At 50.6% G+C, this 20,877-nt stretch overlaps 1 protein-coding gene across 1 annotated transcript; it reads left to right on the top strand.

The window, feature by feature from the left end:
• The first annotated feature begins 1,970 nt into the window (after positions 1 to 1,970).
• NSFL1C (NSFL1 cofactor) lies at positions 1,971 to 15,264 on the top strand. The gene is made up of 9 exons (XM_075900911.1): positions 1,971 to 2,130; positions 4,018 to 4,115; positions 6,134 to 6,208; positions 9,717 to 9,882; positions 10,268 to 10,360; positions 11,250 to 11,359; positions 12,621 to 12,758; positions 13,552 to 13,716; positions 14,902 to 15,264. Exons 1-9 carry the CDS (start codon positions 2,029 to 2,031, stop codon positions 15,062 to 15,064), a joined length of 1,110 nt encoding a protein of 369 aa, XP_075757026.1. The 5' UTR covers positions 1,971 to 2,028; the 3' UTR covers positions 15,065 to 15,264.
• Positions 15,265 to 20,877: the final 5,613 nt, after the last annotated feature.

Below are 20,877 nucleotides of genomic sequence, written 5' to 3'. Positions count from 1 at the left end.
TTTTTGGCTCTGTCAATCTGTTTTTTCACTTCTCCAGGTGGGTATTTCAGTTTTAGGAATGTTCTCTATAGACCCTGAAGGTGTTTGTCTGGGGGATTGGCGCAAATCCGATTGTATCTTAGGGCTTGGCTGTATACAACGGATTGAGAAATGTGTCTGGGATGGAAGCTAGAGGCATGAAGGTAAGTGTAGCAGTCTGTAGGTTTCCAGTATAGGGCGGTGGAAATTTGTCCATCATTTAATTGTACTGTAGTATCAAGGAAGTCCTCTCTCCCCGCCCCCGTGCAATTTTTTTCTTCCTCCTCCCTCCTTTCCTTATTTATTCTTGGTTCTGGACTTCCAACACTCCAGTCATCTGAAGAAACGGACTGTGTCCACAAAAGCTCATGATACCATCTACATGTTTTGTTAGTCCTTAAAGTGCTACCAGAACCTTTGTTGTTTTTTAAGTTTTTCCTGTTACAGACTAACTTGGCTACCCCTCTGAATCATTTTTTTAAAGTTATAAACTAACATGGCTACGCCTCTGAGTCTGTTAAAAAAAACTTCACTTTGGTTTTATTGCAAATCTCCATGTCTGGTGCTAAAAGGAGTGTTGAACTGGGGTGCCCTGCTTCCTCAGAGGTGGCGGTTCGGTGTGTGCCAGGGGTGCTGAACATGGGCACTTGGGCATTACACAGGGCGGAGTGCTGAATGTCTGTGTCATCAGCAGCTGGTAGAAAGGGGAGTTTTCCTTATGGGCACAGACCAGGCTCCCTCCTTCATCCCAGACACCATGGGGAACTGCGAAGTAGTGCCACAGTCTGATGAGAGTAGGCTGCAAGGGAGGAAAAAATCTGGTGAGGAAAATGAGACAACTTGCTGGTCCCCACACCAGCAGTCTTTGCTTTAAGCAGGATCAGAGTCTGGAGATGTGGGCTGTGCTGTGGGGAGATGAGAAAAGGAACAACAGACGATCTATAGTGCTTCATTGTGCCTCTTCTGTAGTGTGAGCTTCTGTCTGAAGCCTCCTGCCTCTGGCTTTTAAGAAGTCAGGACATTTTTTGCATTTACTTCTGTATTTGGGTAAGTTGTTCTAAAGATGCCTGAACCCGACAGGTGCAGAGACCTTCAGGTGCCCTACCACTGATTCCATTGTCACAGGACGTATTGCACAGCAGAACTGCCGTGTGGCCTGTTCTTATGTTCTCTCATGGGACCCTGCTGGTTGTATGCTGCCAGAGAGAGAGGTCAAGCCCACATGATGTTTGTGGCAGTGTTCCCCACGCGGTAACTGTTTATGGTCCGCTTCCAGGGATGTCTAATTTGTGTAGGTGATTTTATAGCCTCGCTGCAGGGCAATCAGAGGCTCAGAGCAGCCCACAAACTGAGTTTTCTAGCTTTGAGGGTCTGAGCCTGTATCTGTTTGGCACCTTGTGAGCTAGGTTGTGGGTTTTATGCCCATTGCACAGAAGGAGAGCTCAGGCACAGAGAGGTCAGGGCTAAAACATACAAAAGAAGCCCCTGATTTTGGAGTGGCTCCTGGAGGTCTGCTCTCTGTGACGTCCGGGGGAGGAGGGTTGGGCTATTCCGCATTTCTGAAAACAGGGCTCAAGCTGGGCACCCAAAACCAGCGGCTGCTTTGCAGGCTGTTGGTGTAAGTGGTTTCTAAGGGGAGGCTGTGCCTGAGCTCCCCTCCCCTGACGCCCCCTAAGCTGAGCCCCGGTGCTGACTGGCCCTGGGAACAGTGCGGGTCTCTCCTTCCCTTGGCCGGGCTGGGGCTGAGTGCCCAGGGCGGACCGTATAGGGACAGGCCGGCGTGGGAGGCTGGAGCAGCCGGGATGCGAACTGGTGACTCCAGGCGCCCTGCCCGGACCCTGCGTGTCCATCACTCCCCCAGCGGAGGGGGCTGCGCTTCCCCGCTGGGGCCGGCAGGCGGCGCTACGAGCGGCGCGCGTTTCCGCACGGCGGGCTTTGAGCGCTGCACCCCGGCCCGCCAGGAGCGGCCTGCGGCGCGGGCCGGGGGGGATTGGCCGCTGCACCGGCAAGATGGCGGATCGGCAGGAGGCGCTGAGGGAGTTCGTGGCCGTGACCGGCACCGAGGAGGAGCGAGCGCGCTTCTTCCTGGAGTCGGCGGGCTGGGACCTGCAGGTAGCGCCGGGCGGTCATCGCGGCGGGGGGGCCTGGCCCGGTGTCCCCTCCCCCGGGCCCCCACCCTCCTGCGGCGCGACCCCCCCCCCCCGCTGCCGTTGGGCCCGTCCTCCCCTCCCCCCCCCTGCTGCCGTTGGGCCCGTCCTCCCCTCCCCCCCCTGCTGCCGTTGGGCCCGTCCTCCCCTCCCCTCCCTGCTGCCGTTGGGCCCGTCCTCCCCTCCCCCCCCCTTCGCCGTTGGGCCCGTCCCCGCCGCCCCCCCCCTTCGCCGTTGGGCCCGTCCCCGCCGCCCCCCCCCCCCGCTGCCGTTGGACCCGTCCCCGCCGCGCCCCCCCCCCCCCCCCGCTGCCGTTGGGCCCGTCCCTGCCGCCTCCCGGCGCTCAGTGGGGAACCAGGCCCAGGGCCGCCCGCATGGGCCCCCCCCCTCGCTGCGCTGCGCAGGGGCCGCGTCACCCGCACACGGGGGGGGGGGGGGCACGAGGCTCCCGCAGCGGGTGGCTTAAGAGGTGGCGACGTTGATTTCCCAGCGCCGCCCGGGTGTTCTCCGGGGAGGGAAACTGAGACTCGCCCCAGTTCGCACCGTCATCGAGCCGCGTCCGGGCTCCCAGCACCGGGCCCTGCCCCGTTCAACCTGCACGTGCACTGGCACTCGCTCCTTCCAGGCAGAGTAAGTCATCCGGTGAGAGCACCGGGTGACAAATCGCTTCCCTTGTGTGATCTGTAGGGCTGCTGGATGTTACCTCCCATTCGGCTGCTTATCATTTGCCATTGAGTTGTAAGAGTCTATATCAACAAGAGTAACCCAAAGAGGCTGTGGTCCTCTGATAGACAGGAAATTAAGAGCACTGAAAACTCCTCTAATTACCCTAATTTCAGCCCTCTGAAACTTCCAAGACTATGCAGTATCCCTAATCAAGGTTGTGTATGATACAGGCTCCTGCATTTAGCTAGCCAGCTAAAGTGAAAAGATCCATAAATGGTATCCCATCTGGTCAGAAGGGGTGAAAACCAGTTATTGCAGGCAAAGATTCACCCATGATGTGAACAGGCCCCTAAAATTGTTAGTACAGTAAACTTCCGATAATCAGGAACCTTTGGGACCTAGGTGGTGCCAGATTATTGGATATGCCGGACTATCAGGAGGTACTATAAACTGGTTATATTTATATATATATATACACACACACACACACACTGTATACAAAGTGTTTTTAACCCTTTTTATTGTACATACAGTATAATATCATGTTTTAGTTCTTTTAACCCTTTTTTACCCTTTTCACTCGGTTCAGCAGCTGCTGCCGCTGCCCTGTGACTCGTTTTTGCTGAAGCTCACTCACTAGGCTCTTGCCGTTTTGATGCGAGACTATTGGGAGTCCCATACAATTGGATGCCGGACTATTGGAGTTTTACTGTAAATGTTTGATTACCAATTTGACCAATTGCTTTTTTCTTTGCAAACTCACTCTTTGGCCATTTCTACTCTAGCACATTTAATGAAGGACCAGTGTATGCATGGGAGTTTACTGACATAGCTATTCTGTAATAATGATTTGTGTATAAAGACACTCCTTTTCTGGAATAAAACTGCCTTTTTCAGATTTAGCTAAATCCACTTTAGAAGTAGATTAAGCTAAATGAGAAATAAGATCACTTATTCTGGAATAAGAGCATCCACACAAGGAGTCATTCCAGAATAGCTATTTCAGTAAATTTCTGAGGGTAATCAACTCTGATATGGCAGTAAGAGAGACTGTTGGGCGTGACACAAATTCTTAGTAAATGTAGTATTTTAATCATTAGAATATAGACAGTTCTAGCATCTTTTTTACTGTAATGATATACAATTGATCTCATTCTTAAAAGCTGCTGTAATTCTGACCTTTCAGATTGCTCTAGCTAGTTTCTATGAAGATGGTGGTGATGAAGACATTGTTACGCTTCCTCAGCCTACTCCCAGCTCTGTGTCCAGAGGCACTGCACCCAGGTGAGAGAAACTTTCCGAATGAAACAGCTCTGTTCATTAAGCTGTTACACATGGAAGATGGTGGGCCTGGAAGTCTCCTTCTGAAGTACTTATATCAGGGGTGGGCAATAATTTTTGGCCAGGGGCCACTTCAAAATTTTTTGAAGTGGACCTGGGCTGGCCTGGAAGGGGCGGGGCCAGAATGCTTCTGGGCTTCCCCACCCCCAGACCCTAATTGGTGGGCGGGAAAAGGCTTCATGTACTCCCCCGCCCCCAGACCCTGATTGGCCTGAGGGCACGGAGAGTGCGTGAAGCCTCCTCCCGCCCTCTGAGGAGTATGTGGCACTTTGAAGTGCTGTGTGTTCCTTGCAGGTCGGGGAGGAAGGAGTGGGGAAGGAAACTTTGCATGCTCCTCCTGCTCCCAGGCCAATCAGGACATGACATCTCCTCCTGCCCTGCGAGCAGCGCTTGGCGCTTCAAAGCACTGCGTGCTGCTCACAGGGTAGGAGGAAGCTTTGCGTGCTCCCCTGCCCTCAGGACCTAATTGGCCTGGGGACAGGGGAGCGTCAGGGCCTCTGTGGGCTGGATCAACCCGCTTGGTGGGCCGGATCCGACCCGTGGAGGCCCTTTTGCCCACCCCGACTTATACAGTACCCAGCATTGCTGTATGACAGTTGAAAGCTGTATGACAAAAGCCATGCATGAATTTGTGTTCAGTTTTCTTTAGTAAATTTAATTAGCCTTTGTAAAAATCCCATCAGTGTTTTATTCCCCTAGTTTGGATGTGATTGCATATCTTATCGAAAGAACTGAGTACGATTGGATTACTCTATTTTAGTTTATTTTGGGGACAGAAGATAACTCAGCACATTGATCCAAACATTTTTTGTAAGCAGTTGAGCTCTCCAGAGTACTATAATACACTGCTTGTCTGATGTCAAGGCACTTTACAAGCCAGAATGAATTTGGCCTCATCCTATCCCTGTGAAATAGGAAAATATCCCCATTTTACAGGTGGGGAATCTGAATCAGAGTTATCATGTGATTGTATGTTGGTCTGTGTGAAATGAATTTGATGATCTAAGTCTAGATTCTAATGGATATGTGTCCCTCGCAAAAAATCTTTCAGTTTATACTCTAGTAGACAGCTCAACAGAAACACAAAGGATCAACAAACATGTAACCTGGTCTTTTCACCTTTAACACAGGCTCTCTAGAACAGGGCAGCATAAAATAGCTTGCATTTTTTGCAATTATGCCATAACTGTTCTGTGAATAAATAAAGGCTCCTTAGTGCAGTACATCTACAGAGAAATGACTGAAGATTTGTTGTGTTTGTGACCCCTTTTCAAGCACTAGTGACTCGATGTACACGAGCAGGTATTTGTAGATGTGGTATGGAGAGGCTCAAATACTTGGAGCCTAATTCACTACTCTTAATCCAGTTTTACACCAGCATGACTCAGTGGCACAGTGCTGCAATTAATCAGGTTCCTAGGCTTGGAAGGGACTCAGATTAACCCACTATATAAGTGCAGAAATTCTTCTACTCCAGCTTTCTTCAATGCAGAAGCCATTTTTTCTTTGTACAGAAACGTTCAGACCTTTCATTATATATTATAAAGACACAAAAGTCACAAACCTATTTATTTCACTCAGATATGGTTAGTCTATTCTAAGAGTGTATATTGATTATTTTAGTTGAAGCTGGGGAGGGAGCTAAATGTAGGATGCTAGGATATTATCCCATATTTTGACAACATTCCTCAAGAGGGAAAGCAGAGATGGTCTTTGCTGAATGGTTAATGGGAACGGCAATATTACCTGATCCCTCTGAACTGCCATTTAATCAGTCTACAGAGGGTATGTAATTTTTGTAAGAGCTGAACTTCAGTGGAAATAAATGCTATTTAACACAGATACATAGCAGAGGACAGAAGCACAAAATAACAGCCATTTCCTGCTTGTATAGTTCATGTTAGATGGCTGATCTATATAGCTATGGGGGATGTGTGAGCTCATTTGTTATCTCTTTACAGTGACCACCGAGTGACATCATTCAGAGACCTTGTTCATGCTCAGGAAGAAGACGATGAAGAAGAAGAGGGACAGCGGTAAGTCTCCAGTTAAAGATGTAAACCAAATGGGCTTTTGTCCTGTGAGAGAGCGTGGGACTCTGGGCAGAACCTGATTTAAATCTGTGTTTTAACCACTACTAAAGAGTCTCCTGTTTCCATGCTCCATGAGTCTTATTCTGAAAGGCTAGCCAGTGAAAGTGGTTCCGCAAGATCAGGGTTAGCAGTGTTTGGCAAAATGCTCTGTGCTGGTCTGAAGTTGTGCTCTTGAGAGAGTTGATAAATTCACTGGGGATTGGTACCGTTCTGGTGTCCTTCTTCCCATTGTTAACAGAAGTTAATTCCTGGGTTTGCCTTTTTGCTGGAGCGGTGAGCCCCCTCATTCCCATGTCTTTGTTTGAGACACTGCTCTATGGGAATGCAGTAGATCAAGGGAAGTTACAGTTCCTGTTTTCATCTGGGTTTTTCTCTTCTTTTGAGCATCATTTAGGAAATGTTAGTGGGAAATGTCCTGCAGTGACAGCTATCATGACAGCTAGTGAGAAGAGCTTTAAACTGCATTCAAAAGGGGCAGGGGACAAAAGGCCACAGGTAGGTATAAAAAGCAACCTTAACAGAGGAGTAAATGATGGGAGGCGGGGAGCAGGAATGGAAAATGGTCACAGGAGCAGCAAGAGGGGTAGAGATAGGGAAAACTACTCAACAGCTTAAATGTTTATATGCACAAGTGCAAGGAGTATGGGGAGTAAACGGGAAGAACTGGAACGATTACTTCTTAAGCTAAATTATGACTTAATTGGCATCACTGAGATTTTGGTGGCATAGAGGGTTATGGCTTGCTCAGAGGCTAGGCGGGGAAAGGGAGAGGGTGCTGCATTGTACCTCAGTATGAACTCTTGTTCTGAGGTCCAGCAGGAAGTGAGTCAGACCAGTAGAAAGTCTCTGGGTGAAGATAAAAGGAAGGGGAAAATAGGTGATGTCATCGTGTGCTGTAGCCCAACCAATCAGGAGAAAGAAGTGGATGAGGCATTTTCAGAATAAATAACAGAAATGCACAAAGCACAAGTAGTAATGGGGGACTGTACCCCGCCATCTGTTGGAGAAATACTGCACCAAACCCAAAATGTCCAGTAAGTTCTTGGTCTGAATTAGGGGACAGTTTTTTGTCTCAGAAGGTGGAGGAAGTAGCCAGCGCGATAGCCATTTTAGAGTAGATTCAGGCTAGGAAGGAGGAATTGGCTGAAAATCTGACGGTTCAAGGCAGTTGAGATGAAAGTGACCAAGAAACGATAGATTTAGTGATTTTTAAGGAATGGGAGGCGTGAGAGTAGCAAGAGACTTATGAGCAGATAGTAACAAACTCAGAACTGGTAGGTAAGATCCCAAAAGGAGTTAAGGAAAGATGGCGGTTTCTCAGACACAATATTCGGGGCCTAATAGAAAACCATCCTGATGCAAGGGAAAGATGGAAGGAATAGTAAGGGGTATGTTTACACTACAAAGACCAATTCTCACAGCCCAGTGAACTAACTTGGGCTCACAGGGTTTGGGGCTGCGGGGCTAAAAATGGCACTGTAGACATTCTTGCTTCGGCTGGAGCTCTGAAACCCCCATCAAATGTTCTGGTAAGCAATGGAGGAAATGGGATTTAGATTAAATTATTACTACATTTTATTTTTAATTTTATTTTTATTTAATTGTATTGATTTATTATTAAATGATTGCACAACTAGTTAAAAGTCCTTACTCAAAAGCATAGTTATCGGTGGATCCCTGCCAAACTGGGAGAGCACATCTAGTGGGATCGGAGGGGTCAGCTCTGGGTCTAATACCAGTCAGTATTTTAATTAATGACTAGAATAATGAAATGGAGAATATGCCTATAAAATGTGCAGAGGACTCCAAGTTGGGGGATTGGTTGCTAGGACTTAGGAGGACACGATTAGAATTCAAAATGACCATGAGAAATTGGAAGTTCGTCTGGGATCAGCAAAGTGAAATGTAATGGAGACAAGTGCAAATTACTGTGCTTAGTAAAATAAACTCAAATGCGCAGCTACAGAATGTCTGGTACCTGGCTCGACAGCGGTACTGCTGAAAGGAATCTAGGGCCTATAGTGGATCACAAATTGAATATGAGTTAACAATGTGGGGTAGTGTTTAAAAAGGTTAATGTCATTCTAGAGTGTAGTAAGAGGAATGTTTAAAAGACACAGGGGATAATTGTTCCCCTACACTCAGCACTGGTGAGGCCTTAGCTGGAGTACTCTGTTCAGTTCTGGGCATTGTGCTTTAAGGAAGATGTGGACAAATTGGAGAGAATCCAGAGAAGAGTAACAAAAATGATGAGACTAAGGAAACCTGACATATGAAGAAAGGTTAAAAATGGGGCATGTTTAATCTTGAGAGAAGAAGATTGAGAAGAGACCTGATAAGCTTTCCATAATGTTAACGGCTGTTAAAAAGAGCACACTGTGTTGCTCTCCTTGTCCACTGAAGGTAGGACAAAAGGGTTAGAAAGAGAGTTAGATACTTTCATGGAGGTTAGGTCCGTCAACGGCTGTTGGCCAGGATGGGCAGGGATAGCGTCCCTAGCCTCTGTTTGCTAGGAGCTGGGAACGAAACAGAGGATGGATCACTTGATGATTCCTTGTTCTGTTAATTCTCTGAGACACCTGACATTGGCCACTGTCAGCAGACGGGATACTGGGCTAGATGGATCTTTGGCCTGGCAGTTCTCGGGTTCTAAGAAATGATCAATTTAATCTGCAACAAGGGAGGTTTAGGTTAAATATTAGGAAACATTTTCTACTATAAGAATAGTTAAGCACTGGGATAGGTTACTGAGGAAGGTTGTGAAATCCCTCTTTTTGCAGGACTTTAACAAAGGGATGTAAAAGGTTAAGCAGTAATCATTAGCCTCACCGGCATGCTTACCCGGTAACCTGTTAACCAGCAGGACAGGCGTGGGAGCAGCCTCTGGCCCACTGCAGCTTGGCTGGCCAGAACAGTCCCACAGGTGACCTGCAAAGCACATTGAATGAAGCCATACGGTATCCCTGTGAGGTGGCCAAGTTTATAAACACTCTTACTCATGGGTATACTCAAGCACAGATCAGTTCAGTGACTATACAGCAATGGAGTCAAGGAGTGTAAATAACCAGTCCCATTAGACTAGATTCTCTCCTTTCCCTCTCCTGCTCACCCCATTTGGTAAAGTTGAGAGCTTTAAGGCTAGGAGAGGACTTGTCACTCGCTAATACACAGCTTTTCAAACTCCCTTACGAAAGAGGCTGCTGAAGTCTGGCAGAGACTTCATTTCATGGTGTTCTGTTCACATCAGTGACTGATTGGCCACAGTGGATGAGCACTTCCCAGTAAATTGTATGATTATCGAAGAGAAAGCGAGAATAACCCACTGTGTAAGAGCAAAAACTGTGCGGGTTACCCTGTAACTTCATGGGGCTTTTCAGATCCGTGTCTTGGAAAATAATTTGTCCAATAACTGACCCCGGGTTTTTAGGTAACAAATGTGTTTTCTGTTCAGGTTTTATGCTGGGGGCTCAGAGAGGAGTGGGCAGCAGATTGTCGGCCCTCCAAGGAAGAAAAGCCCCAATGAGCTGGTGGAAGATCTGTTCAAAGGAGCTAAGGAGCACGGAGCGGTGGCTGTCGATCGACCCGCTAAGAGCCCTGGCGAGAGCAGCAAACCAAAAGTGAGGCATGATGGGGGTTTTGCTTCCTTTCCTTATTTAAATCTGTTTTTAGTGGGAGTGATCTCCCTCCGCCAGCTTGGTGACAGCTGTTCTCAGTTGGTGAGCGCTGAGATTATCTTGCGAGACAGCTGTAGCAAACTCCTCCAGTAGTAGAGCTGATGGAGCGGATGTGCTTAAGGGCAAGACAAGTTAATTCAGGGGGTCAGATGGTTAAATGGCGAACAAGTTGGCCGCCACAGCTTTGTGGTGTGTTGCGTAGCTTTTGCCCATGCTGCTCCTTCCGCGAAGCCCGTGTTTATTCATGGTGCTAGTTGTGAAGGGGAAGCAATATCGCCTGGGGGCCTATCACTCTGTAATCTCTTCTGCCTGCCTCTCTCTCTTGTAGCCATTTGCAGGGGGAGGATATCGCCTTGGAGCGGCCCCGGAGGAGGAGTCCGCTTATGTGTCAGGAGAGAGGAGGCAGCATTCTGCTCAGGATGTGAGTATCTCTCACCCTCCATCTTGACAAAGATCTGTTAGTGAATTGTTTTATTTGGCTGCAAAATGTCGATTCCCTCTTGGGGAGCCAGAGAAGGGAGTGGAAGGCTGGGCTGTAATGAGCCTAGTTTTGGTAAAGTCATGGACTGGGGCTTGCTCTTTGCTATGCATGTAGAACGTAAGAACGGCCAGACTGGGTCAGACCAGAGGTCCGTCTAGCCCAATGTCTTGTCTGCTGGCAGCGGCCAATGCCAGGTGCCCCAAAGGGAACGAACGGAGCAGAGAATCATCTAGCGATCCATCTCATCGCCATTCCCAGCCTCTGACAAACAGAGTCTAGGGACACTATCCCCTCCCAACCTGGCTATCAGCCATTGATGGACCCATGCTCCATGAATGTATCCAGTTATAAGAACACGTAGTTTTAATGACTAATCGAGTGTCCTGTAGAAGTGTTATCTGAAAACCTGGAAGCTTCTCATAAACTCCAGGCTCTTTTCTCAACATCTCTAGCTGTGAATTGAGTGCCCCTGAAAGGGGTGTATAGAAAGCCTGGCGAATGGAATTCCCTGTATCCCGGAGGGGAGACGACAGCAGTAGCAGCAGGCTTCTCTCCACTACCTGCCCAGTGTGTTCCATGGCCAGCTCTGTCACATGCACTCTGCCAAAGTGAGGGGCCCCGTGCTGATGGCTTTGTGCTTGGAGTGACCCCACCAAGCAGCCAGCACATGGTGTTTCTCTCTGGACTGTGTTGGCTCCTGAGGAGTCCCCACTGGGTACAACCCTCCATCTGACATTGCCTGGGTGTTTCGGGTTCTCACTTCCAGCTGTTGCTGTGCCCTGTTAAGGCACCGCAGAGGAGCTAACTTTTCTGCTTGGGGTGGTTGCAGGTACACATTGTACTGAAGTTGTGGAAGAGCGGGTTCAGCCTGGACAATGGGGATCTGAGGAGCTACCAAGACCCATCCAATGCCCAATTCCTGGAGTCCATCCGCAGAGGGTATGCAGCGTGGGGGTGGGGGGCACCTCAGATGGGATGTGCTTCAGAAGGAAGGGCCTGTCTGCTCAAATCTAGGCATGTAGGCAATCCAGCATGCTGGGAATCTGAACTCCGTCCAGCTAGCTCACTTTGTCTGAAGCAGTCTCAAGAATTTCTTAGCGTGGTAGCAGTGGGGTAGGTAAAATCCAGTAGTTGCCTTTAGCTCAGGTGTTGAGCCGTGGAAGGAGTCCAGTCCCATTATGGGATGTGACACTTTAAGGGCTAGAAATGAGGGAGCCATCTCTTCCATCTGTGGGGTGTAGAGTCGATAGGTTATCCCAAATGCAGGCCAGTGAGAGAAACCTTTTATGGTGTGTGATGCCTTGGGAAGGCGAGTCCTCCTCAACTCCTGCTTAGCCAAGATGGTGATTAAAGGTGCTTTGATTCCTGGGGACAAGAGAAAAAGTTTCTAGTAGCCTGTGATGAGATTGGCATTTGTGGTGACCTTCCCTGGGTAACATGAATTAAGGATGTTCAAGGCTAGTCAACTCTCCCCCCTCCCTTGCTGCTTCTATCAGATAGAGGCAGCAAACGGGGGGAAAGAACGGGTACTTCAAAGCGGCAGTGCCGCACGGCTGAGCCAGAGATCAGCTGTGTGGCGCTGCCCTTTTGAAGCCCCAAGGCATTTCAAAGAGGCAGCCCCTACGCAGCTGATCCCCAGCTCAGCTGTGCAGCGCTGCCCTTTTAAAACGCCACAGCTGAAATGGTGCATGGAACCTGGGGTCAGCTGGGGACTCCCAGCTGACCCCGAGCTCCATGAGGGCGACGTGGATTTGAAATGCATTTCAAAGCTGGTCCCTGTGCAGCCCAGAGTCAGTGGGATTTCCTCTTGGCCCCAGGCTGCATGTGGAGTTCTGCATTCCTCCTTTGGGGGCTCTTGTACATTTCCCAGCAGGGGCTCTTGTACATTTCAAAGGAGGAATTCAGAAGTGCCCGTCGACTAGTCCAGTAGTTGATGGAAATTCCATTGACTACTTGACTAGTCAGTTAACCGCAATTTAACATCCTTAGCGTGAATTAGGAAGCCAGTGTTTGCTGGGTGCATGTTGTTCCGTAGTGTCTTCTGCACGTCTGTCTGTCTTAGCTATTGGCAAGGGGAGAGGACCATTTTTGAGCTGCTCCGGAAGAGGGGCCCGCCCCTATGTCAGGAAACAGCAGAAGATGGTCCCCAGCTCTTTATGGATGGATCTATCACAAGGCACATTTTTTTCTTTGCTTCTAGGGAGGTCCCAGCTGAGCTCCGCAGACTAGCCCGTGGCGGACAAGTGAACTTGGATATGGAGGACCATCGTGATGAGGACTTTGTGAAATCCAAAGGTGCCTTCAAGGCTTTCACTGGAGAGGGGCAGAAACTGGGCAGGTGAGAAGACAGCAGTGATGCGTTGGTAGCTGCTGCCACAGCCCGCCTGAGGGCACATGCTGCCTTTCTTTAACAAAATGTCAGTGGATTTAGTGGCTTGTTAGGGTGGAGGAATAGGTGGCATTTTATAAGCAAGACTGAGCACAGTGAATGTTAAGGTGTTTTAACAAACATGAATGACTGGCTTGAACTCCTTGCTGTTAGTTCCCTCTGGAAAATGCCTGTGAATTAGTTGCAAGACAGCGCTGATGGCAGAGCTCAAGTGTGATGCAGAGGTCAGAGCACAGGACTCCGAGCCAGGAATGTGCATATGATTCCTGGCTTTGACACCAACTCTGTGGCCTTGGTCACATCACTTACCTTCTTTTTACCTATAGGGAAACAGAGTAACAGATTTGCCCTGCAGAGCAGTGGTACTGTGGTGATTCCTCAGTTAATGTTTGTAAATACTACACAAGAGCTAAATAGTGTGGGTGATGTGCACCCTCCTTAGCAGTTACGGTGAAGAGATCAGTCTGAACTGAGGACGTGGAAGTAGCAGTGACCGTGCCGTGAAGCACTGCAATGTCTAGGTGGGTGGGAGGGAGCTGGGTTAGGAGACATTGCAGGGCGTGTCATCTACTGCCTGAGAGATTGATTTGGAGGTAGATAAGTGTCTGTGTCACCAGCTGGTTCCTGAATTCCGGTTCCCAGTGCTAATGTGTTGGCATCTGTTCCTCTTGGGTAGGAACCCTGATTCCTGGGCCTGGAACTTGGTGGCTTATGAAAGCTGACCCTGTTTTCCTCTTCTCAGCACTGCCCCCCAAGTGATGGGCATCAGCACTCCAGCCCAGCAGGCAGAAAACGAAGCCAAAGCCAGTTCTGCTATCACAATTGATGAGTCAGAGCCCACCACCAACATCCAAATCCGGCTTGCTGACGGCGGGCGATTGGTCCAGAAATTTAACCACAGCCACAGGTACACGGGCAACTGGAAACCAAGGTTACTAACTGGGAAGGCTTGAATGACACTGCACAGCCAGAAGAGATGTTAAAATCCTGGCTCGCCCGCTCAAGGGAGCTCTGGGGATCCTTCCATGTAGGTGAACAGGAGCCGTGTTATTGTGGGGTGTGAAGGCAGCTGTTACATCTCGGGGGCATAGGGTTTATTTTGCTAGCTGGGACAGCCGTTGAACTGGTCTCCTCAGATGCTTCAGTGTAATCAGGATAACTGTCCATAGTGCCAGCTATGATCCCAAGGTCTTTGGACGACTTCAGGTCATTAAGGCGCTTGGCTTAGTCGACTCCCGACCCTACTGCAGACTTGTGTGCTTAGCCACGCTCCTCGCTGCAGTTAGCTTCAGAGAGCGGGGTTCTGCTTTGAAACAGGTTCTGCTCCTTTAGAAGAGCTGAAAGAGCAAAATTAATTCCTTATGGTCCGTCCATTGTTCAGAAGGATTTGCGCACGTGACGTCTGTGCTGCAGTCCTGCTCAGCCAGCCGTTCTTGGGGAACACTGGGCACCCTGCTTCCTTCAGTTCTTACAGGAGAATTGAACCTCTTGCTCAGGCAGGGGGGACCGGAAAACAAATCTCTTTTCCAGGCCCCCTTGTTATCCACAGTGTGAGGAGCCCTCTGAGGGTTCAGATAACCTGGAATCTTTTGCATTGTGCAGAGCGCTACTCTCTTGCCCATCAAGCAGTTTATAAATTACATGGCACCTTTTGCCCAGAAAGGAGACCAGAGCACTTTACAAATTATGCATGCAGGAATCAGACCCCATGCCTGCCCACCGGACACCATAGTGATTTGTAGGTATTAAAAACGTACCGGGAGGGCCTCCACGCACTGCATGTGTTATAGCAGGAAGTTTCAAAGAATAACCAGTTGTAACCACAGCTTATGCTCAGAGGCACGAGCCTTCCCGAAAGCAGTCTCGTCTGTTTCAGAGGACTTGCAACAGCAAATGAAAAGTCACCTTTAAAAGTAACTTAAATGTGATGTTTCTTCCACGTGGCCCCTGCCATTTGCTGGCAGTGTTGGCGCCACGATGCTGCAGAAGCGTACGCTTTCAGGGCGAGAGGCGGAGTTAGTCTGTTTCCCCCCCGTGTATGCAGTACATGAAATAACAGGGTCACCTTTGTGTGTTTGATCCCCCTGGACAGCATCCGTGACATCCGGCTCTTCATAGTAGATGCCCGGCCGGCGATGGCTGCCACCAGCTTTGTCCTCATGACCACCTTCCCGAATAAAGAGCTGTCTGATGAGGACCAAACCCTCAAGGACGCCAACCTGCTCAACGCTGTCATTGTCCAGCGGTTAATATAATGGAGCCCACCTCTTCTCACACGTCTGCCTGCAGCGCGCATGTGTCGTGTCGTCCTGTGTGCGCACCTGCGCCGTGCAGCAGCGTCACATCTACCTGTAGCTCTGGGTTCGTAGCTCTGGGTTGGACTCCTGTCTCTTTAGTTGCATTTCCCATGTTTTTGTGATGATCAGTGGACTTTCAAATAAACAAACAAAACAAACCTGTTTGGAAAGGGGCTGCAGCCTGTTGTGCCAGGAGCTCCCCCAGTGGAGTTGTCACCGTTGCTGTATGGATCACGGTGCTGCCTGTAGAGGAGGAGGGCCAGTAGGGTGAAAGGTGTCTCCAAGGAAGCCGCTTCTGTCCATGGTGGGGGGAGAATGGCTTACAGCAGCCCGTGACTCTTCTCTCTTCCCAGGACTGCTGCAAAACGCTTCCTTTGTTTCAATGTGTTAAATACAAACCATCCCAGAAGCGGCTGAGCCGATTGCCAGGGTGGGAGTTACGTTACTGTAACGCCGGCGCGAGCAGAGGGATCTGCGGGAAGCCGCAGTTCTCTTGGGCTGGCCGTGGGTTCAAGCTTGGATTTGCAGGCAGAGGTATCAGGTGAACGTTGCTCTTGTCCTTCTTAGAAACAGAGTTCCTATTTCCCCCGCCCACACTACATGCCGCTGGCGTTCCTCACGGCCGAGCCCTGTACGGATCCGTGGAGCCCTGCCGTGGGCCGGGGTCCCGCAGGACCCACCGTGGTCGAAGCAGGAGTGGGATTAAAATATCTTCCCGTGCAGGGATCGGCCTCGCAGCATCCAGCCTGGTCTCGTTTTCTCCCCTCGCCTTGCCTTGCCGGGCTGGGGCATGCCTCTGGCTAGCTCAGCTTGCTGCTTGGTTTCCTCCCCCACGGCGCAGGGTGCTAGATCTGCTGGGGGAGGGAGTGGTAAAGAAGGATACGCTGAATCTGAATGGAAAGGGGGGTGCTGGGAAGGATTTCTATTCATGAATTACTGAGATGCTGGGGAAGGCCAGGGTGTAACTCAAGGCTGTGGGGACGAGATTAACCCTTTCATTAACTTTCTCACGTTTGGTGAGGAGCAGGACAGCTGCCCCCTTGGAACCTTCTAAGCTTTGTCTGTCTCGGTGCTTGCGTTCTGGGCTCACCTCTCCTCTTTTATCAAGAAGCCTGTGGGAGGATTTGGTGACCTGGAAATGAGGGATGGATGGGATTAGCTTGAGCCAGGCGTGGCCTGTGGACGTTTGCCACCGAGCACTCCTCTGCCGGTGTGCCTCACGTCCGACTCCGCTCTGACCAGCGGCTTTGGGGCACCAGCTCATTAGCCGCTACGCTGAGCCCAGCAGGGTTGCTTTGGTGCAAGTCTCTGAATTGTGACCACACCCATTGCTCGCGCATGCACCTTCGTTTCCTGGCGCGGTCATGCGTGCGTGTAGAGCTCCAGCGCTGTAACCCTCCCTCCCTGGCATGCACCCTCATTTCCAGGGGCGGTCATGCGTGCGCGTAGAGCTCCAGCGCTGTAACCCTCCCTTTCTGGCATGCACCCTCGTTTCCAGGCACGGTCATGCGTGCGCGTAGAGCTCCAGCGCTGTAACCCTCCCTCCCTGGCATGCACCCTCATTTCCAGGCGCGGTCATGCGTGCGCGTAGAGCTCCAGCGCTGTAACCCTCCCTCCCTGGTGCTCGCACATGCACCCTCGTTTCCAGGCGTGGTCATGCGTGCGCGTAGAGCTCCAGCGCTGTAACCCTCCCTTTCTGGCATGCACCCTCGTTTCCAGGCGTGGTCATGCGTGCGCGTAGAGCTCCAGCGCTGTAACCCTCCCTTTCTGGCATGCACCCTCGTTTCCAGGCGCAGTCATGCGTGTGCGTAGAGCTCCAGTGCTGTAACCCTCCCTTTCTGGCATGCATCCTCGTTTCCAGACGCGGTCATGCGTGTGCGTAGAGCTCCAGCGCTGTAACCCTCCCTTTCTGGCATGCATCCTCGTTTCCAGACGCGGTCATGCGTGTGCGTAGAGCTCCAGCGCTGTAACCCTCCCTTTCTGGCATGCATCCTCGTTTCCAGACACGGTCATGCGTGTGCGTAGAGCTCCAGTGCTGTAACCCTCCCTTTCTGGCATGCACCCTCGTTTCCAGGCGCGGTCATGCGTGTGCGTAGAGCTCCAGCGCTGTAACCCTCCCTCCCTGGTGCTTCACAGTTTTCTGTTCTTCAGCTTTCATACTTGCCAGGAGCATTGAACAAACCCTGGGCCTGCCTATATAGGGTAGGTCAGCAGGTAGTACAAGCTCCGCCTGAGAAGCTTGCTTGGGCAGGTGCACCAAGCACAAGAGGCAGAGGAATGGGAACCGGACCTTCGCAAGAGCAAGGAGCCCTGTGGCACCTCAAAGACTAACAGATTTATTTGGGCATCCGCATTCAAAGGCCACAGGACTCCTCGGAGTGAATCTGCATTTGCAAAACCACAGCTGCCCTGAGACCTCAGCAGGGGCGTTTCTATAGCAATTATCTCCTGAGGGTGGGAGGAATTCGTATTTCTCGTGATTAAATGGATCCACGATGGATGTGCATAACGGCAAACATTGTAAATTATTGTGAAAGTGACCATTAAAAAAATAGGAACATGTCATTTGACCCTTTCTAATGTGGTGCCTGGAACTGTCCATGTACATTTGTGGACTAACAGCCAGCTTCTGGTCTTTGGGGGAGCGTTGCTAGCAAGGCTGTTCTGCACAGGACAATCTTCGGCAATTTTGAGCCTTACTTCTATACCTGGGCAGTATTTGCTGTTCCACAGACGATGGGCCACTTTGAGTTGGGGATGGGCATGGATTGTTCAGTGCTGTAAGGGGTAATGTTTCATATTTCAGGGTAGGGATGTAAAATCCCGTTTCATAGGTTAAACCAGGTAACAGATTAAAAGGGGGGGGAGCTCCCCTGCCACAGGCTGGGACTGCTCCAGACAGCTGGAGTAGCCCCGTCTGTGACACACCCGGGCCTGCCACAGACAAGGGCTGGAACGTCCCTGTTCACGGCAGATCCCATGGGGCTGGAGCAGCCTCCTGTTCACAGCAGACAGGAAGCTGCTGCGGTCCCCATGGACCCATTAAGGGGCGTTGTAGGCCATTACGGGGTGATATGTTCAGGTTCACCCGTTAACAGTCCACATCCCCATGTCAAAGTAGAGTGTCTGTGAGCATGAAAGGGGTTTTTCCCTCTAGCCAGGGTATCGCTGTACCTGCCTCATGCTAGGACGTTTGTCAGGTGGAATTTGGATCTCTCACTTGTCTGTCCCAAAAGAACCTGGCTGCTTGTGGCGTAAGGCCACCAAATGGAAAGTCTTGCCACCTCTTGCATTTTGGGGAGAGGCACAGGTAATCAGCTGGGTGCAGTCCTCCTGGATGCAAGTGTCTGAGAGGAACTAGAGGGGTTTAGTAAAGGAAGATGCTTGGAAGATAAATAAATTACCCACTTCCCCTCTGCTAGCAAGTGGTAGTTTTACAAGAAAACCGAGGCAGGAAGCAAGCTTTCCTCCTCCGTCTCCGGGTGGCTCTGCTGTCTCAGCTAATTCACCCAGGGTTGTGAAATGCGTGTCAACGAGTCTGTGTGATTCAGATTGTAGTGCGGCAGGTGGAGATTGCTTCCATTCTGCCGCACAACTGTAGCCTGGTTTGTATGAGAATTCTTGAAATCTCACGTGCAGTGACAGGTCTGTTATTTGGGGCAAGTGGGCCCAGGGAAGCTGGGTTGGTTTAAGACCATGTTGCCCAGCAGCTTTTGCCATTGTGAAAACTGTATTACATCTCCAAACCAGAGGGTGGCATTGCTGCAGAGTTTTTTAGTGGGAGGCATCTCTGTCCTTAAACTGCCCATGAGCTTTTAGCTCTTAATATCCAAGGAGCTTTGCAAGGCTTAACTCTAAACACACGCATTTATGGAGCTTGGTTTAATATGCTCCGTTGTCATCTTGCTCCGCTAATTCTGCTCCTCTCAGGTTTTCCTATTAATTTGTAGGCCGTGCCTTGCGGTAGCTTTGGTCAGACATGTAGCATCTTAGAACACTAGAACTGGAAGGGATCTCAAGAGGTCATCGAGTCCAGTCCCCTGCCCTCACAGCAGGACCCAGCACTGTCTAGACCATCCCTGCCAGGTGTCTGTCCAACCTGCTCTTAAATATCTCCTGTGATGGAGATTCCACAGCCTCCCTAGGCAATTTAACCAGTGTTTAATCACCCTGAAGTTAGGAAGTTTTTCCTAATATCCAACCTAAGCCTCCTTTGCTGTGGCTTAAGCCCATTGCTTTCTTGTCCTATCTTCAGATATCAAGGAGAACAATTCCCCCCCCCCTTGTAACACCCTTTTAGATACCTGAAAACAGCTATCATGTCCCCTCTGTCTTCTCCTTTCCAAACTAAACAAGCCCAAATCTTTCAGTCTTCCCTCACAGGTCATGTTCTCTAGACCTTTCATCATTCTTGTTGCTCTTCTCTGGACCCTCTCCAATTTCTCCACATCTTTCTTGAAATGCGGTGCCCAGAACTGGACACAATACTCCAACTGAGGCCTAAGTAGCACAGAGTAGAGCGGAAGAATGACTTCTTGTGTCTTGCTCACAACGCACCTATTAATGCCTCCCAGAATCCTGTTTGCTTTTTTTTTTTGCAAAAATGTCACACTGCTGACTCATATTTAGTTTGTCCAGTTCATTTTGAATTCTGACCCTATCCTCCAAAGCAGTTGCAACCCCTCCCAGCTTGGTATCATCTGCAAACTTAATAAGTGTCCTCTCTATGCCAATATCTAAACCAGTGTTTCCCAATTGGTGCTCCGCAGAACGCTGGGGTTCCGCGGAGCAAAACGAGGGGTTCCGCGAGGAGCCGGCACTCCCCCACCCCCTCTGAAAAAGAGAGAGAGAGAGAGCTGGCTAGCCAGCAGAGGCATGGGCAGCGAGTTGTGTGGGCTTGTGGTACCCATGCTCCCGCAATATCTGGAGCTGGAGCTGGTCCCGACCCCGTGCGCGCGTCCTCCCAGCCCGGCCCCAGAGCGTCTCTCCCCCGGAACCGGACCCGTCCCTGCCATGTGCAACCTTCCCTGAGCTCCCCCTGGCTGGCTGCTGCTGCCCTGCGCAGCGCGCTCAAACCAGCAGGTGGAGAGACCCCCGGGCATGACATAATGTCACTGCCCGGGATTTTAAACTTGCTGGGCGCCGTGATGCACCGCATGGCTGAGTTGCGGCTTCGGAGTCCGGGGACAGAGCACAGACTCTGGCCCCACAAAGTGGAAGGAAGGGAAGGGGCTTGTGCAGAGGGAAAGGGGAAGGGCTGGGAGAGGAAGGTGCTTGTGCGGAGACGGAGGGGAAGGGGAAGGCACCAAAGGGACAGGGGTGGAGGAGAGACAAATGGCAGGGGGCCAAGCGCAGACAATAAGGAAAAGGGCAGGAGGAGAGGTGTCAGTGGGAGGGGGACAGGGTGATGCTGGGAGGGGAGAGGGGAAGGGCATTGGGGGCTAGAGGGGTGAGAGAAGGCTTGAAAGAAGGGGTGGGCATGAGGAAGGCTGGGATGGAGCAAGTCATGTGAGGGCAGAGGGGCATGAGGGGAACAGGGGCAGAGGGTGGTGAGGGGTGGGCATCAGGGAAAAATGGAGCAAAGGGGGCAGGGGAAGTGAGGGAAGGGGGAGGCACCAGGAGGGTGCAGGGGTAAGAGAAGGTGCAGGTGCCAGGGGATTCTGGGCAGACACCTGCCCAGTGGAGGGACCAGCACCAGAGGAGAGAGGCAGGGCAGGGGTGTAGAGGGAGGTGTTAGAAGAGGGATGAGAAGGGATAGCTCACATGATCAG

Source organism: Pelodiscus sinensis, chromosome 18 (assembly GCF_049634645.1).
Source record: "Pelodiscus sinensis isolate JC-2024 chromosome 18, ASM4963464v1, whole genome shotgun sequence".
Lineage (NCBI taxonomy): Eukaryota > Metazoa > Chordata > Testudines > Trionychidae > Pelodiscus > Pelodiscus sinensis.
Note: the sequence above shows the minus strand (reverse complement) of the source record. Positions and strands in the feature narration are given on the sequence as shown.

What these genes read in the sequence shown, in the direction of transcription:
- NSFL1C (XM_075900911.1), top strand. Translation starts at nt 2,029, where the DNA reads ATGGCGGATCGGCAGGAGGCGCTGAGGGAGTTCGTGGCCGTGACCGGC. An exon ending in TCCAGAGGCACTGCACCCAG is followed by an intron (nt 4,116 to 6,133) that starts GTGAGAGAAACT and finishes ATCTCTTTACAG; the next exon opens with TGACCACCGAGTGACATCAT. An exon ending in CTGGAGTCCATCCGCAGAGG is followed by an intron (nt 11,360 to 12,620) that starts GTATGCAGCGTG and finishes CTTTGCTTCTAG; the next exon opens with GGAGGTCCCAGCTGAGCTCC.